Source organism: Phyllostomus discolor, chromosome 10 (assembly GCF_004126475.2).
Source record: "Phyllostomus discolor isolate MPI-MPIP mPhyDis1 chromosome 10, mPhyDis1.pri.v3, whole genome shotgun sequence".
In the NCBI taxonomy this organism is placed as follows: Eukaryota; Metazoa; Chordata; class Mammalia; order Chiroptera; family Phyllostomidae; genus Phyllostomus; species Phyllostomus discolor.
In genome coordinates, this window is record NC_040912.2 from 52,085,013 (window position 1) to 52,104,851 (window position 19,839).

A 19,839-nucleotide genomic window follows, 5' to 3' on the forward strand; every position below is an offset into this window, starting at 1 on the left:
TCCTGGCTGACATAATTTGCTTCCCAATAAAGAACTGACTACTACTGTCTTAATTTTATTTCCATCTCAATAAACATATACTTTGTTTTACTGTGCTTTACTTCACAGCACCTCACAAATATTGAAGATTGTTTTTTTTTTTAGGGGGAGCAACCCTGTGTGGAGCAAGTCTACCATTTTTCCAACAGGCTCAGATGATGATTGGCATTTCTTAGCAATAAAGTATTTTTTAATTAAGGTATGTGCAGTGTTTATTTTTTAGACATAATAATGCTACTGCACATTTACTAGACTACAGTATACTGTAAACAACTTTTATATGCACTGGGAAGCAAATTCATGTGACTTGCTCTAATGAGATACCAGTATTTGCTTTATTTGTGCTGGTCTGAAAACTAACCCACAATATCTCCAAGGCATGCTCATATTAATATACTACATATAAAAATTAAGAGTTAAAAATAAAGTAGTGCTTACCTTAAGCTGTCCAATTTCTTTAAATTTATAAACTTCATATTCCCAGAGTGCTGCATTTTTCCCAAGAATTCTCTGGCATTTGCTGGCAAGCCAAAACATCCCAGAGAGAAAGCAAGTTTTAAGTAAAAGAATAAACAGATAAAATAAATATACATTTCTCCTAGTGTTTCAGATAAATCTCTCATTTCAGAGTTTTGACAAATTTCTATCTCAAGTACCACTGAATACAAAGCTATTATTGGCACTCACTTGATTGTATATGAAAGGTTGATGAAAATCAATAAAATTAATATAAAAATACTTATAGATAAACATGAATAGCTTTCAGTAAACTACAATTAGGAGTTTTCCCCATGACTTTCCTTTGTTGAGATGCCTATTTATCCAGATGAGCACTGTTCACTTGAAGAAATGTCATCATCCCCCGAAGTGCCAATTTAAACCACTTCTTGAATGGCTTTAAATAACGGACTACAAAATCAGACTTAAGAAAATTAGAATCCTATCATAGTATGTAACGTGGAGAAGTGTTTGCATATGGATAAAACCTTACACATTTTGCACATCAAAGAAACTTATTTCCCTAAATCTCAGGGTATGAAAAGTAGGCCTGAAGTCTGTCTTCCTGGTCTGCCATGTACATGTAGCCCTGGCAGAGAGCACTGCACAGCTGCAGGGAAGCCACCCAGACAACACCTACACAACCACATGTCTGCTTTCTGTTCACCATAGACTCCTGTGAACCAGGAATCTGGGGTCTGATCACATCCATTTAACTGCTACCCTCTTGTTGAGAGACAATTCTGCTTGAATTGTGAGCAGAGGTGCTGACTGTCTTTATTCTAGACTACCTTCTCAAGGACGCTTCTAGAGTGAAGATCCCTGAAAGTTAGAGGACCCAAAGAGTGCTTCCCTCCAGAGCAAAGGGAAGGTTTGTTTTCTGTCCAGTATAGTAAAAGTAACACTTTCCTCTGCAGCCAAAGGAAGGCAAGCTTAAAAGAATTAGATATCCAAAGTTCAGGGTCTCCCTCCTATAGCTCAACCCACTGCCTGTGTAGGGCCACCTGACCTTCCTTGTGTTCCCTATGAGAACTGGAGCTGTGGGATCGATCTGGCACAAGTGCTGGTCCTTTGGCTACTACTATTGCTGAGGCACCCGTGAAACTGTGACAGGCTAACCTGTCACCATATAGAAAGGATAAAATCTCATACTCTTCATGGTTTTTGATACCTTTCTCATTAAGTAATAAGAAAAATATTTCTTGTTTGGTGAAAATGAGATAGTTAAAAGGTATATAATAAGTTTCGATCCATTCTGTTTAAAACCATTAATAGTCAAAAATTACTCATTAGAAGGATCTTTAAAAATGCCTATCAACTGCTGAGAACAGCGTATGTTTGCTGTTAACATTGATCAATTCTATTTATATTAACAAGTTAATGTCATTATTACCGTGCTGCTATGTCATACTCTCCTTTTTCCACCAGGTGGTTTATATATGCCAAGCCAATGTCCTAGAGAAAAGCAAATAAAGGAAATTTGTAATTAACTGGAATGGCTGAAAAGCTGAGTCGCAGTTTCTGGGAAGGCCGTGACTTTAGGGTCCTGTTAGCACTGTGATTGAAACCTATTTATATATCTTAGTTTGCTTTATGTAATTATGTTCTTTTTTTTCTTAAGCATAGTTTTGTAATTGTGCTTATTTCTTTCCTAATTATATTTAAATATACTTGCTACACAAATTTTCAAATTTACAGTAAAAAATGTTACTATTTTAAAGCCTTCTAATTTGCCTCCTTCCAAGAGATTTTTTACAAAATAAATCTCCACATATTAGAAACATGATCTAAATTGGGACAACTGTAACTGAACAAGAATAAAAAATTGCAACATAAAAAAAAGAAAAATGATCCAATAATTTAATGTTGTCAAGGATATAAAATTGTTTCCTTGTGCTTTCATCTATAAAATGTGAGCTATCCGTCTCCTATATCAAGTCTGAAGAAATGTAACACGAAAAACACAATGAAAGAAAATCATATTAAAGGGCAATATTAAATATTAAAGTTAACATTCAAGTGAAATGAGCTCAGAAAAATATGTAATTGAAACCCATGTGTTAACAGATGAGGAAACTGGGCCTCAAAGCAGAACTGACAGGATTCAGAGTATTTCATGTCCATTCACTATTTCCACCTTGGACTTGAAAGATTTGGTATGACCTGTGGCAGTGGAGGCATGGGAGCTCTTGCTTGGCCTCCCCATGACTCCTGTTATAAAATACTACTTTCACTTAAAAGCATTTTCACGAGAAGCTTAAACTCAGCATATATAACAAAATTTGGATGTTAAGTTCTACTTTATGTACATAGAAGTTTTTGTGAACTTCTTCCTGGATGATAAAATTGGCAGGAGATTATTTCTCTGCCTGCCTGCTTATGAAATTACAATGTGCCAGGAGAAAAAAGTCTATATATAACCAATGTATTGTACATGCCCATTCCAATAATGAAGAAAATACCCATGGTTCTTAGTTTATTATATTTTTGACTACAATGTAGGAAATCATATTTTAAAACTATAGGCACTGCATAGTGAAGAAAGGGTGCCTAAATTTATTTCTCTGAAAACAGACCACAACTCAATATCAATGGAGAGTCTTCCTGTCCAGGTTCAGAGGTCTCCTTTGCAGTGCCAATTTCTACAAACTTTTTCCTAATGTCATGCCCGCTCCTCATGTGGAGTTTATTCTGCCACTCATCTTCTTTCTCTATAGACCTTGAACTTTAGTCCAATTTTATATATTTTCCCTTAACATAAACATGTTGTGTCTCTCGTACACAAAATACCCACCATCACCACCAACCTTCCCATGATGTCACAGCCCCCAACCAACCAGTCCTCACTCTCTTCTACCTCAGAACTAAACAGTCTACATTAAACTCTATGTCATCATCTCCTATTAATTTTCCACTTCCTAAAATGTTAAGAATAAATAATACATATACATAAAATTCACTAGTCACTTTTGTAACTACCACACCAAATGTACCACTGACTAGCTGAGGTTGTCTTACTTTTGACCCACTAACTTCAACAATTTAAGATTTATCTCTCATTACCCTGAAATTCTCTCCTTCAGCTCCCATGACACAACCTTCCTTTGGCTGTGCCAAATCTGCCTGTATGAGTGTTCCCAATTGTTCCATTCACAGTCCTCTGTTCTCTAATGTTAGACATTTGCTCTGTGTGGATTTGCCCAAACACTTCTCTGTCACTGAAGAGTCTCTCAAATTTATTTCTGAGTCCAGACATCTAGGGTGTTCTGTAAGTGGCAAAAACTTAAATGTGTCTAAACCAGAATTTACCTACCCCTCCTGCCACATACCTGATCCTACTAGTACTCCCCTCCCTTCCCCTAATCTCTCTTTTCTTCCCTCCCCCCTCTCCTCCTCCTTCTTACCCCTCCTCCTCTCTTTCTCCCTCCCCCACCTCTCTCCCTCTCTCTGTCTCTCTCTGTCTCCATGACTGGGAGTCAGCCTAGAATATTCACTCTCACTTCCCTGTGCACACAGAGTCAGTCAACAAATCCCAAAGAGTCTAGTAGACCGTGTCTTCCATCTATCTTCACCATTCCATTCCTATCAACTCTGCAGTTCTCATCACTTCCACCTCCACACCAAGAAGGGAATTGTATCTTATTGATTCCCATTTCAGCGTGCTTCCCTCTGGCCATCTCCAACAGAAAATCTTTCTAACAAGCAAATGTGATGTAGCAATGAAAGCTTAAACTATCTCTAGAAGTTACAAGACAGAGCCAAGCCCCTAATTAAACATGGCCCTTTAGGATCAGACTCTTCCTATGTATAAACTCTCCACTGCTTCACATAACCAAGCAGGCCAAGCAGTTTCACTTCTCTGTACCATCACATATACTATTCTATTGGCTGGAACACCTTCTGTTCCATTTCTAGATAATTTTTGCTTATTCCACAATTTTTAATGAAAAAAAAAAGATGCTCTGGTTATTTCTGTTTAGTTACTGAATTATTTTGCTTGTACATTTTGGGAATTAGGCTTTTATATGGAATTTTACAGAGAAGTTTAAGGTGGGGAAGTGTAGGCAAAAGGAATTTGTGCTGAAAACCAAGTAGCTCTGATAGACTAAGTTTTCAGTTTTCATCTATAAATAAGAGTCCTGGACTAGACGTTGTCTAAGGACCCTTCACACTCAGAGGGTAACATTTCTTTTCTGCTTTCATTCTGCACATTACTGTCACATCTAGCAAATAAATAGGTTTTCAGTCACTATATTTTTCCGGAATCCAAATGTAATAAAAATGTATTTGATGTCCTAGATTAGTCTCCATAAGAAAATCAATTATTATGGTCTGTTATTATGAAGACACTTAAAGCAATCTACTTTTATGAAACCACTCTTGATATTTTGTGATAATGTGATTTTACCTATGATTTAAAGAAACTTTCCCACACATAACTGGGAAGCTTTATATTTAAAGTGTATTTCACAAATCCAGTTTCCAAATTACCTAAAACCATCTCCTAGCAGATGTTTGAGTCTCTTGTTAAATGCAGAAACTGACTCAATAAAATGAAATACTGTGACCTTACATGTTGGAGAATTAGTTTGAAATACATTCTCAAAAGGAAGAAATCAGTTCTTTTCATTCAGTCTCATTATAACCTACTGAAAGGTAGAGTTATATTTCAAATAATAAAATTACATACTTACCAGAATCTTATGTCTTTTAATGTTCTTTTGGCTAATTTCAGCTGCCATCAAAGCTTCCTATATTTACACAAGCATTACAAAGGTAGAGAAGGAGGAGAAAAAATGGGAGAAAGTGAGAAAGACATTGAGATTAAAAATATTATATTTATTATGTTTAAAGTTCTGGACTACTTAAATAAAGCCCCATTTTCCTGTAGTTTTTGCTTGAAGCACAGGAATTTCTAATGTTATGGTTGAATGAACCTCACTGCATTCAAACACTAACAAAAGCAGTCAACCAAAATAAAGACTTCTCTTATTTGAATTTACTTCCACATTAAGATATTAAAATTACTTTTCAGACAGAAATCAAAATACATAAAAAATTTCCAGGTTCAAACAACAACAAAAATTCATCTGTCATCATAAATCTGTATGGCATATATTAATGACGGGGTACCTTTCCTTTATGAAATATAAAAGGTAACCTATATGTATATGTTTAGATATATCTACAAATAAGATTTTGAAAATCTCTGATTTAATTTTTATTCTAAGAAGTTTACAATTATTACTTCAACACAAATGTTTAAAACACAGAACTATCTCTTCAAGAAACTACTGGAGGTAAAACAATATGGTATGAACTTGAGGTCAATACCTGGACTCCAAATAGTTTATACATTAAAAACATTTCCCCCAAATCTTTTCAGGTGGTTACAAACTTAAAGCAACATATAAATGGACTATTTTTTGTTTGTTTTTAACTGATTAATACAAAAGCCCATCCAGTTTCTATAACAAAACTAATGCAATAATGCCTTTCTGACTACTAAAGTTAAAAAAAATGGTTTCTTTTTTTAAAAAAAACATGATAACACATTATTTACTAAAATTAGTCTGAACCAAGGCTCAACAAAGCAGACAATATCATTCTATCCAAACCGGTAGTTCAAACTATCCTAAGTGAGCATTAATTTGATAGCTTTCCTTTTACATAAGAAATAAGTACCAAAGTACCAAAGGAATGATTTCACGAAAATATCCCAAATTCACAATTCTGAAATACTAGCTCTATTTCATTTTCCTTGAAAAAGCACAGAATAAACACTTCAATAGGCTGGATCTAACCTACTCCCTCTGCTACTAACTCCTCCTCCATTAAACAGTGAAGCCAGTTAATCTCCTTATAATCTTTTTTGCTCCCAAATTTCTAAAAAGAAAATTGGAAAGTTATTAGCCTCCAACATATTTCTAGCTTAGGGCATTCTAATCCATCTACATGAAAGATTTACCCCCCCAAAACATTTATCCTCTCTATGGTACAGACATGTCAATACTTTCAAGAAAGTGAAATCAAAATTACTTCATATTCTTCTTTTCAAGGAGCCAGTCAATGTGGTCATCTTGGTCCCGTTCCTTGGCTACTACGACATCTCTTGGACTCACGATGTAGAAGAGTGATTCCCCTTCAGAGTACTCTGTAGTTGAGACAAGAAAGGAACATCTCAGGTGACTCAACGGTAGAAACCTTGGCAGTGGTTTCAGGGGGACGTGGTTAGACAACTCAGCTTATTAAGAGTGAACAGAAAACTCCCTTATCCTTGGAATAAGTGGTTTGGCTATGTTTGAAGGAAGGGGTGGGACATGGTAGAGAATGACAGAATATATACCAGTGCTTTAAAAAGTATTTAACTGTAAATTGTTTGGAAGAAAAAAGAAAGGAAGGGAGGGAGGGAAGAAGGGAATACCACCAAAAAAATTTTTTTTTAAATATGGTGGGTTTAAAATTCTGTGTTTAATACATTAACATTCTGACCTCAGATAAAAGATAGGTATTCAAAATTCTCCATGTCTCCTGCATATCAGAATTCATTTACTGCATATAAACATTTATGGTCATTTACAACACTGCTCTATTTTTACAGAACAATCACACCCCACAACCTGAGATAAATGTTGCGTCCTCATCAAGGTCAAGGCCATCTAAAGCATAAATGACAGATGCCCCAAGCCCTGGGGATATAATCTGACATTTCAGCATGTTGCGCACAGTGCCAATTGTGAGGGTTTCCTGAAGATTCAATTATAAAACCTGTTCTGAAGGATGTCTAGGTATGCAGCAGTTTGCTCTGAGCAAAATACCTTGATTGGATACTTTCAGTTGTGAATCACGTTTGCTTTTTGCCAAGTCCAGAATATACTATTCTCACATTTCTCAGCTGATTAGGTGCTTCATGTAAGGAAGTTCAAACATGTACAGAATATACCTTTATTTCTTTTGGGTAAAATGAGAACAGAAAATATTTGCTAAAAAAATGTGAATTGTTTTTAAAAGCAGAAAGAACTTATAAAAAGCTTAAGCTGGTCTATTTCATCAATGTATCTTTCAATAAAGTGATAACACCCAAACACAGACGCCCCAGTATGACTAAACAGCACTGGCTTTCCCTTTATTTCTAAGCAGTGCTTTAGTATATTTTATTTATGCACGAAACAAATATTCAGTGAATGCCTAGTTTGTGCCAAGCGCTCCTCTAGGCTCTGAGCATTTGGTCACAAGAGAGAGAATAACTTTTCTGCCATCCCAGAGTACACAGTCTAGGAATGCAAGTTGGAGTGAGTAGAGCCATGAGCTTGACATCAATGTAAGTTAGGTACACATTAAATAGTTAAGATAACAGACCAACTATAAGAACAAAGACCACAGAGCTGACTCACCTCCATCCAGGCCTCAGCTCTTCCCCTCTCTTCTGCTGCTGGAGCTCAAGCAAGTTCACAGTATCTCTTGGCCTCAATGCCCACATTTGTAATGTAAGAGACCTGCCTGGATATTCTTAAGATTCTTTCAGAAACTCAATTTAAATTCCTGTTTGTGCTACTTGCATGGAAGGGGAAAAATTAAAAATGTAAGAATAACACAGCCACATCCTCAATCTCCCTCACCTAAGTGATAATCTCTACATCATTTTTCCTGAAACCCTCTCACGGTCAGAGCATCAGAAGAGATCTCTTCGCAAGTCTCGGAAAGTGGCTGGATAATATCCAACCTGGGCCTGGCACAGTATTCTCTTTCCTAGGGCAAAAAGAGAGGGAAAAGGCTCATTTTAATTACATTTCTATAAATTATACAAATTAAATTTAGTTACACATAATTAAATGCCTTGGTTTTCTAATTTTGGCAGACATAAGCCCTTCTAAACACCACAGATGGCCTCATAACTGTGTTTTATTTTCTGGCCTTTTGCATGAGATAAACAGAATAGGTACTGCTGTGTCATGTCTGCAGCCCCCTACTGCAGCCCATTCAACTCCATGGCTGCCACAGCCTTAGGCAACTTTGTTATACCCCTTCCTGAAAAATGTGAGAAAAGTAAAAATAATATTACAAACTACTCCATTATTCAAACCACTGCCACTACAGATAAACTTACTGGTAATGCTAAAAAGCCAGAGATTCTAAAGCAGAACTTGCTGAGATGATGGAAATGTTCTCTACCTGCATGGCCCAATGTGACAGACATAAGACACAGTTACCTACTGAACACCCAGAAATGTGACTACAGTGTCTGGAGAACTGAGTTTTAATTCTATTTCATTTTAACTAATTTAAATTTAGTTTAAATTAAATTAAACACATGGTCAGTGACTACAGTTTTGGACAGTGTGGTTCTAGATCAAGATAGAAGAGGAAAAGATTTATTGAGGGCCTCTGACAGCCCCACTAACCTAGTATGATTATACAAAGACTATTTTCTTGGGGTTCTTAAATTACCCCTTAGTAAGTTTTATTGTTCTTCATTTACAGATGAAGGAACTGAGGACCAAAAAGTTTAGCTAGGTCAAGTTACATAAGTAAATGGTGAAACTGGGATTTATAGAAAAACTGGGACTTATGGTAAACCCTGGATTTCAAATCAAGTTTGTTTTACCTTAAAGTTCATATTTTTGGGGTATTCAGCACCCAGGCATAAAACATAGGTTGACTATTTTTTAAAGCAACAGGCCTGAGCAGTGTAACACTGGTGAAGAGAACACAGATGACAGAAACAATGAAAGAAGTCCAGAACTACCCCCAACTCTCAAGTTTCCCTAAGTAAACAGTAAGCCTCACAGATTTCTTTCACCAATTTTGTTAGGTTAACTGAGAAGCAATTATATTAGCTCTGTGCTTAATACATTGAAAACATTCTAAAAATAAAATAGTAATTACAAAAGATCAACTAGCAGAGGAAAAAAACAGTAAATACAGAGCATAATTTTCAGAACTATAGAGAGATGAAAACTGTCTCAATTTGAAACAAAAAAAATGAAGGAAAAGGCTGAAGATCTGAATACTTAAAAAATTAACCACTATAACAAAGACAAAAATAACAAAATAGAATCATATTTGAACTAAATATTAAAAGAAAACTGCCTTGCTAGGCAACATAAGAGCCCCTTATATGTGTAAGGAAACCATCACTTCTTGTTTGATAACCTTTGCTCACTGGCAAAACAAGCCCTGCTTATCTGTGAATTCCTAGGAGCAGGAATTGGGTCTTATTGATCTCCAATTCCCAATGCTTAGCACATTTTTCACACACATGTGCTTTATTAATGAAGGAAAGAAAAAGAAACACATTAGGGAAGCAGCTTAACACATTAGGATATATCAACCAGATGAAATAGTACACAACCACTCTAAATGATAATGATGGTAGACAACACAGCCATACGGAGAGAGAATAGAATAAGGCTCCAAAAAATATGGCAGTGCAGGATAGCACGTAACTATGACTGCAACTGTGTGGAAAAATGCCACACATATAAAAGGTATAACTGGAAAAATATGTTGGGAGATACATCATATAAAAGCAAATTTTAATGTTGCGGTTAAGCTATGTTTTTGATATGGAGAAAAAAGGTGGAGGGCATGGATGGCCCCAAGCTGCTTTTTTATCCTTTTTGTCTTAATTTCATCAGTTTATTCTGTTTTAAAGATTTAAGGTGTACTTTGGTGTTATGTGAAATGAATATAATGACACACATACATTTTTAATTCACCTTCACAACCCTCACTTCTTTCTCTAAAAAATGCCATTTTCTTATTTGCTCTGAGGTTGGCCTTTCTTGGTTTTCACTCCTTTCCAATACTCTCTTTTATTAATAAAGGTTTCTTCTCTTTCTTTCTCTCTTTTTTTGGTCAATTGTTTATTAGGCTTTTCCTTTTTCATTTCAATGCTTCTTTCCTTATGTCTTTGAATCACATCCTCAACCCCCCCCACATTTCTCATCAAAAAGCACCATATTTACTCCCTCAGGAGCCACTGCTTTTCTTTATTTTCAAAAAAAATTAATAAACTGATATCCTGCAACAGAGCTAGAAGCCAGCCCTATTGATTTTAGCAGGTTTGAGTGTTCACTTAATTCTACAGCATCCTATTGCCTAGCAACATGGGCATCCAGAGCTTCAGGTTACTATAGTGATGGCTTCCTGATGGAAGTGCTAGCTCAGAGAAATGCTTGAGAGCAGCTACCACTTCAAAACTGGGGCTCCCAGGGTTTTTCTTTCTATTTTATTCCTTGGCATTTGAGAAAGGGTGGGGGAGGAGAGGGTACAGAAAAAGAGGGCCTACTTACTGTAAAGGGCTAGACGGTCAATTGCAATTTTTTTAATACACAGGATGCAAAGAAAATCCTTTACAATAAGCTCTCCTTGTTTATGCCTTGAAGCTACCCCCTCCCTTTCCTGATAGGACTCCTGGACTCAGACAATAAAGACTCACTGCAAATGGGGCCCGCCTAAGCTTCAAAGGGAGGCTGTATGTATATGCCCCTCCACTGGACCATATAGATACAGGCTTTATTCCAAAGTCACATATAACAAAACTCAGATTCTCTGTTGCTTCTTATCTGCCATACATTTCATACCATCACATTAACACTGATAACTGAGAGTTAGCAATAATCATTGTATTTAAAAGCAAGAATCATGCTACTCAGAATCACTGGGGCACTGGGAAGTAAACAAATATGTCTGGACCACAGGAAATAATGAACTGCCTTTTCTGTAATTCCCTCTGGCCACAGGGGACATGCTGTTGCAGCAGATCAACTTTACTACTGTCATTTCTGGTAATGCACAGTGTCAGCTTAGTTTCACTGCCTTTCAGCATGAGGAATCCTTCATTCCTTTCTACTAAAATACTGAGACAGATAGGAAAAAAAATTACTTCCCTTTGCTCAGCAAAAGGAGCAAAGGCAGGCAAAAAGTAGAGCTTCTGAAAGGCAAATGAATATATTAGGTCTACAGGGTAATCTCTGCTGACCTTATTTTATAGGTCAGGAAGTTCTGCTCAGCAGACCCCTTTCATGGACAACCTGATCTGGGTATACTGATCTGGGTATAAATCCCTTGTATTTGTGGTGAAATAAATTACCGTTTTTTCTGAAACCTCCTTTACGTAGGAAAGCACAACAAGCTGATCACAGAGAGGTGCAAGACCACTGATGTAGAATTCAGTTTTCAAACTGCGATACTGCAAACAAAAAGGATACAAGATTCACCATTAACAAGAGCAAAAAGCAGCACAAAAGGAAAGGACACATCTACTCTGAATTCTTGATGGACTCATTTTAGAAATCTAACACAAAGGGACATGGATAAACATACCTTCTTGACAACAATCAGTACCAGAAAAGTGTATCTGGAAACCTACACTTGAAAATTTCTATCACAAACAACAAGCAAACCTGACAATAAGAGCAGCATGAATGGTCAAATGTGACACAATGACATAGTTAAATACCATGAAAACCTAATGTAAACTTTACTAGTAAAGAGTAATAATATCTTAAAATGGCCCTAGTTTAAATTTTTCATAATTAGAGCATTACAGTTATAAAGGTAACAAGGAAGGTTATTTTATAAGTATCAAAATACTTTTTAGTTTTATTTACTATAAATATAGTATTTAATTTTAACATTTAATAAACATTTTATTTAAAGATTAAAAAGGGGAATTAAGTGTATAGATTACATTATGATAAATCTATTATTTCTTAAGCAAAGTAAAGGTCAGAGGAAACAAATTCCTCTCTCCTTTTTATTTCTTATTTTTATATTTTATAGTTCTTCTATAATTTTCCCCTTTGACCTTCTCCACCCAGCCCGCCCCCCACTTCCATAGTCAATCCTCACCCCTGTCCATGTCCATGGGCCCTTCATATATGTTCCTTGACTAATCCCTTCACGTTCTTTCAAACAGACCCCACTTCTTTCCTTCCTCTTACTACTGTTAGTGTGTTCTATTATTCTATGTCTCTGGTTCTCTTTGGATGGTTTTATTTGGTTCACAGGTTAGTCTTATAAGTGAGATCATGTGGTTATTTGTCTTTCACCGCCTAGCTTATTTCACTTAACGCATTAGTATTAAGTGCCATCCATGCTGTCACAAAAGGTAGGACTTCTTTCTTTCTGCTGTATAGTGTTCCATTGTGTAAATGTACCACAGTTTTTTTGCTCCACTCTATTGAAGGGTTTCAACTCTTGGCTATTGGAAACAGCACTTCTGTGAGCACAGGGGTGCATAAGTTCTTTTTAATTTGTGTATTCGGATTCTTAGGGTATATTCCCCGGCAGCAGACTTGCTAGGTCAGAAGGCAGTTCCATTTTAGTTTCTGAGGAATGTCCATACTATCTTCCACAGTGGCTGCACCAGTCTGTATTCCCACCAACAGTGCATTTTCTCCATCCTTGCCAGCACTTGTTTGTTCAGTTATTAATGATAGCCATTTTGGCCAGGTGTAAGTGGTATGTCACTGTGGTTTTAATTTGCATCTCTGATGGCTCGTGATGTTGAGCATTTTTTTCATATGATTATTGGCCATCTGTATATACTTCCTTGGAAAAGTGTCGATTTAGGTCCTTTGCCCATTTTTTAACTGGATTGTCTTCCTGGTATTGAGTCATATGAGTTCTTCACATATTTTGGAGATTAAACCCCACTCCAACATATTATGGCAATATGTTCTCCATACAGTGGGTTCTCCTTCCATTTTGATTTTTTTTTAGCCATGCAGAAGCTTTTAATTTGATGTAGTCCCATTTGTTTATTTTTTTCCCTAATTTCCTCTGCCCTAGGAGATATAACAGCAAAATATTGCTGCATGAGTATCTGAATTTTTACTGCCTATGTTTTCCACTAGAATTTTTATGGTATCATGGCTCATATGTAAGTCTTTTATTCATTTTGAGTTTATTCTGGTGTATGTTGTGAGTTGCTGGTCTAGTTTCTTTCTTTCTTTTTTTTTTTTTTTTTTTTTTTTTCATGTACCAGTACAGTTCTCCAAACACCATTTATTGAAGAATCTATTTTTACTTCACTGTATGCTCATGCCCCCTTTATCAAATATTGACAATAGAGACATGGGTATATTATGGGGATCTCTATTCTGTTCCACATATCAATGTGCCTGTTCTTATGTCAGTACCAGACTTTTGTTTACGGTGTCCTAAGTATAGTTCAATATCAAGTATTATAATCCCTCCTACTTTGTTCTTCTTTTTCAAGATACTGAGGCTATTTGAGGTCATTTTTGATCCATATAAATTTGGGGGGCATTTGTTCTACATCTTTGAAATATGTCGTTGGAATCTTCACAGGAGTTGCCTTAAAATCTATTGATTGCTTTGGGTAATATGGACATCTTAATGATGTTAATTCTTCCAATCCATAAACATGGTGTATGCTTCCATTTATTTGTAGCTTCCTCAATTTCTTTCTTCACTGTTCTATAGTACCCAAAGTATAGGTCTTTTACCTCTTTGGTTAAGTTTATTACTAGGTAATTGTTTTTTTGTGTGTGTTGCTTTATTAAATGGGAATTTCTTCTTAGTTTCTCTTTCTGATAGTTCATTGTTAGTGTACAAAAATGCCATCAATTTCTGAATATTGGCTTTGTATCCCATTACTTTGCTCAATTCAATTATTAGGTCAAATAGTTTTTTTAGTGGATCCCATAGGGTTTTCTAAGTACAGTATCATGTTGTCTGCAAATGACAGTTTAACTTCCTTCTTTCCAATTTGGATGTCTTTTATTTCTTCTGTTTGTCTGATCACTGTGGTTTGGACTTCTAGTACTATGTTGAATAAGAGTGGTGAAAGTGGACACCTTGTCTTGTTTCTGATCTTAAGAAAAACACTTTTAATTTTTGATCATTAAACATGATATTGGCAATAGGTTTTTTTGTATATTGCTATTATTATGTTTAGTTATGCTCCCTCTGTTCTCACTTTGTTGAATGTTTTCATCATAAATGGATGCTAAATTTTATCAGATGCTTTTTCAGCACTTGATATGATCATGTGATTTTTGTCCTTCATTTTGTTTATGTGATGCATTACAGTTACTGTTCTGCAAATATTGTACCATCCTTGCATCCCTGGCGTAAATCCCACTTAGTCATGGCATATGATCTTTTTAATATATTGCTGGATCTGGTTTGCCAATATTTCCTTGAGGATTTTAGCATCTATGTTCATCAGAGATATTGGCCTGTAATTTTCTTTATCATGGCATTATTTGGTTTTGTAATTAGGATAATACTGGCCTTGTGAAAAGAGTTTGAGAATCTTCTCTCTTCCTGAATTTTTTGGAATACTTTGAGAAGGACAGATGCTAGTTTTGTCAGGACCTGTACAACAACATAGGAGATCAAGGACACAACACCACTGAGTCCCACAGGACTCCTGCCACAGAGGGTCACCCCACAAAACAGAGAGTCACAGCAGATCAATATGTAGAAACAAAAAAAAAAAGAGTCCTCTAAAATGGGTAGACAAAGAAATAACCCACAATTGAAAGGAAAGGATCAATTACCAGAAAGAGTGCTAAATGAAATTAATCAGACATAGAGTTCAAAGTAATGGTTATAAGTATGCTATAGGAACTCAGTGAGAACTACAAGGAACTTAGTGGAAACTACGTCAGCATAAAAAAGTACACAGCAGCTCTGAATAAGAACCAGGAGTAAATGAAGAATACAATAACTGAAATGAAGAATAAACCAGAATGAATTAAAAGCAGGCTAGATGAAACAGAACACTGAATCAGCAAGTTGGAAGACAAGGTGGATTAAAAACACCCAGTCAGAGCAACAAAACAAAAGGAGACTCAAAAAGAATGAAGATAGTTTAAGGGAGCTGCAGGACAACATGAACCAGAAGGAGAAGAAAAGGAGAAAGGGATAAAAGGCTCTTATTTGTAGGTTGAATCAGTTTTGCCTGTTTTCAGTGTTTATCACTCAATTGTAAATCTTTTTCTTCCTGATTTCTTTTTTTAAATATTTTATTTATTTATTTTTAGAAAGGGAAGGGTGGGAGAAAGAGAGAGAGAGAGAGAGAGAAACATCAATGTGCAGTTGCTGGGGGCCGTGGCCTGCAACCCAGGCATGTATCCTGACTGGGAATCGAACCTGCGATGCTTTGGTTCGCAGCTTGAGCTCAATCCACTGAGCTACGCCAGCCAGGGCTTTTCCTGATTTCTTTTTGATTTAAATTTTTTCTTCTACTTCTCATGCAGCATTACCTTTGTGTGTGTTTGCTCATGTTCCTTCTAGTTTAATCTTCATTGCTGAAATGATCTTTTACTGATATTTTCTGAGTTCTGTCATCTTACTTGAGATTATTAAATTCTTATTTTTGTTATTCTTTCATGCCTATATCACTTCTTAAAAATGTCTTATAACTTGTTCTGAATAGTAAATAACAGTTGTGATCTATTTTGTGGATATTTCTTTTTGGTGTACTTCTGTTGTCAAGGATGTTATTCTACTTCATATTCACTTTTTCTTAAAGGTTAGTATGGGAACTGACCCGGTACTTTTCTGGTCCTTGTTTTCAGGCCCTGGCAGGAAGTGCTGGCTGCTCAACTGTGAAAGTTCACAGGGGCTTCTGGGTTGCCCAAGCCCCTTCGTCTAACTGCAACCCTGCACCCACCCTTCTCAGAGGAGCCCATGGTCTTTGCCAGGAAACTCCAGCCAGCTGATTCAATGTTCTCCTGGCTTAAGTCTGCTAGACACTCCCTTGCTCCTCTCTACTTTTTTCTCACACAGACACTGATACCACGGTGGGACTTGTTGCTGTTGGTTTTTCCCATCCACTTGAATCTTGGGGTTTTTAGGGCCATCCTGTCACTCAGTTTTATTGCTAATGTTGCCTATGGGTATTTGGCTGTGTGATCCAGTTGTTCCATTTTTATGTGAGGTCTTGGGCATCCTGAAATATTATGCATACATTGCCATCATCTTCCTAGAATCCTCCAAGCAAAAATTGTTAACAGATCAGTGTTATATGTATTATATACACCTATATAAAGGTATATATGTGATATAGCCTTTATATTAGCCACAGTGGAGTCAACTTTAGAGTTACAGATGCATAAATACTGCTGGGCCGTCAACAGTGCATGTGCTATCAGTTTCAGAATGATTGCCATGAGATTGGAATAAAACATAACAAGAGTTTTCTTGTAACTTTCAGTCTTATATCCCTGAAATTATGAACAACTTAAAGAATTACTAAGTACCAATTAGTCATAAGATACTCTTCTAGAAGCATCAAAATGATGAAGACCCTTTCTATAAAAGAGACTATGAGTCTAGAAGCTAAAGAAATAATTAAAATACCACATGGAAATAGGCGTAAATCAAGAAACAGTACAAAGCAGGAAATTTTATTTCTGAGGAGGAGCAGGGAGAGGAAACAGCAGCCATAATCATGACTATAAGCCCCTTAAAGGTGGAAATGATGTTTATATCATGAGAGACAACATTTCATTAAATATTCATTATAAAGTTTCATGAAAAAATTTCATTAAAAAAGATTTTAAAAATTAATGTATGTTACAGTGTGAAGGATAAAAATCAAAATTTTATTTAGGTCTGAATAAAAAGACCATCTTCCAACAATTAACAATCAGATTATCTAAATTAATATTAGTATATTCAAACCTTAAGGGATATTTGAAGCTAGCAAGATGGTAGAGAAGTGAATGAAGCCACACTAACCTCCTCCCAGGACCAACCTGGAATTACAACTAAATTGTGGAGAAATCACCCAGAAAAAAAAGGAACAATAGTGAGAGAGAAGCATTAAAGCCTCAGACAGATAGAAGAATCAGCTTCACTACAACCTGAACGGTAAGGAGTATAGTAGAGACTCAAGAAGGCTGGCTGGACACCCACAGTGGCAACGCCAGAGGAATAATTAAGCAACTAGTTGGATCCCCCTGAGAAATGTGGGGCCTAAACCCTAAGCTGGGATGCCCAGCCTAGAGCATTAGGGCTCAAAAAGTACACAGATAACAACTGGCAGCAAAAAGCAGTAGGGTTGCTTTCTGCCAACGAGAGATGGCTAGAGACACAGTCATTTAAAGGAAATGCACAAATTTTCATTTGCAGCCACTTACCCTGGGCTCTGTCAAAGGCAGGGGCAGAATAGGCTAAAGATGCCTGAGGAGAAACTAGGGATGGAAGCTTTGGGGAAAGAACTGAGAGAGTAGACACTGGGATCCTGGTGCTAAGTCATCACCCCTATAGCAGCAGCCATCCTGCTCAGGCAGACCACTTCTCCTGAGCAGCAGCAGTCTGAGGGGAAACAATAGCCCCAAGGGTGCTTAAGCTGACTGCTGAGTGCAGAATAACTAGATTAAAAGCTGAAAGAGTCAGCCACAGATAGTAGATCCCTGGCAGTCTCGGAGCAGGCTGCCTAAGGTCAGACAGGGTCAATATCTGACATTATCAGAGGCAGATCCAGAAAGAGAAAACAGTGGTAAATACTAAAGGTTACCAAGACGAAATCCACTGTGGTCTTCTCCAAATATTTTCTTTCCTGCATAGCTATTTAACATTCGTTTCTTGTCCAGCAAGTTTGTGCATATTAAGTCACTAGAATTTATACTATAGTTTATTTCTCTCCTTTCTTATAATAGTCTTAATCTCTTTACACACTTATTAATACTGGTTCATTTGCTGTTAATAGTGGGATTGTGGGGGGGGGGGGGTATTTTTGTGGATATGGGCTTGTTTCCTGGGCTTTGTGGTTTTGTTCTGGCAGTACCTGCAGAACAGCATACAAGGCAAGGTGGGGGGAGTGACCCTCAGTCAACCAGCTACAGGGAAGGACCCACGAAAGAATGACCCCAACAACAATCAAAACCCAAGTACATCCAGAGAGCCAACATAACTGACATTAAAGGGCATCCCAAGGCATCAGTTCGGATCAAGGAGACTGCCCCACTGAATCTCACAGGTCTCCTACCATAGAAGTTCACACCACAAACTCAGGAGTCAAAACATCCATTTAAGTAGCAGAAGCAAACAAAAAGTCTCACAAATAATGGAAGACAAGCAGCAACAACTTCAATCAAAGGAAAGGAGGAATCCCTTAGAAAGGAATGCTAAATGAACTAGAGGCAAGTGAACTATCAGATATTGAGTGCAACAAAACACTGGTCATAAGGAAGCCCCAATGAACTCAGTGCAAAATTTACCAAAAACCTACAGGGAAACTATGAGCGAACTTTACTGCAAACTATATCAGCATGAAAAAGGACATAGAAACTATCAACAAGAGCCAAGAACAAATGAAAAATACAATTTCTGAATTAAAGAACACAGTAGAAGGAATCAAAAGCAATTTAGACAAAGCAGAGGACTGAATCAGCAAGTTGGAGGACAAGTTAGAAAACTCCCAGAAAGAGCAAGAAAAGGCAAAAGACTAAAAAAGAACAAAGAGGGGTTAAGGGAACTGCAGGACAACATGAAATGTAGTAATATCCATATAATAGAGATACCAAAGGAGAAGAAGAAAAGCAAGGGAGAGAAAACCTGTTTGGAAAACTTCCCTAATTTGATCAGAGAAAAAGTCACACAAATCCAGATTGGAGAGGGTCCCAATAAAGAGGAACACAAAGAAGCCCACTCCAAGACACATCATGATTAAAATGGCAAAATTCACAAACAGTAAGTCTTAAAGGCAGCAAGGGAGAAACAGGTAGTAACATACAAGGGAGCCTCAAAAAGGCTAGCAGCTGGCTTCTCAATGGAAACACTCCAAGCCAGAAGGGAATGGCAACATTCCAAGTAATGAAAAACAAAATGCAAACAAGAGTACTCTATCCAGCAAGGCTCTCAATTAAAATGGAAGGCCAAATAAGGAGTTTCCCCGACAAAAGAAGCTTCAAAGAATATACCTCCACCAAACCAGCACTGCACGATATGCTAAAGGACTTGCTTTAAGAAAAGAAGAAAAAGGAGTGAAAGAGAGGAACACAGTATATAAGGGGTGTAGATGGAAATGAATAAGTACCTATCATTAATAATCTTAAATTGTTATAAATTAAATGTTCCAATCAAAAGACACAGGGTAGCTGCATGGGTAAGAAAACATGACCACACATATGCTGTCTACAAGAGACCCCAGCAAAGAACAAAAGACCAACACAGACTGAAAGTGAAGCATTGGAAAAAAGTTACTCCAAGCAAATGGACAGGAAAAAAGCCGGGGTGGCAATACTCATATCAGACAAAATAGACTTCAAACAAAGGCCATAAAACAAGACCCAGGACACTTCATAATACAGA

General features: G+C 36.8%; 1 protein-coding gene across 1 annotated transcript in view; it reads right to left on the reverse strand.

Moving 5' to 3' along the window:
• The window catches only part of VPS41 (VPS41 subunit of HOPS complex), a 221,749-nt gene that overhangs the window by 57,833 nt on the left and 144,077 nt on the right, over window positions 1–19,839 (reverse strand). The window contains 8 exon segments of the mRNA XM_028525988.2: window positions 478–559; window positions 1,931–1,992; window positions 5,232–5,288; window positions 5,664–5,670; window positions 6,577–6,691; window positions 8,157–8,286; window positions 11,633–11,716; window positions 11,718–11,731. Of these exon segments, the coding sequence (XP_028381789.1) occupies window positions 478–559; window positions 1,931–1,992; window positions 5,232–5,288; window positions 5,664–5,670; window positions 6,577–6,691; window positions 8,157–8,286; window positions 11,633–11,716; window positions 11,718–11,731 (551 nt within the window).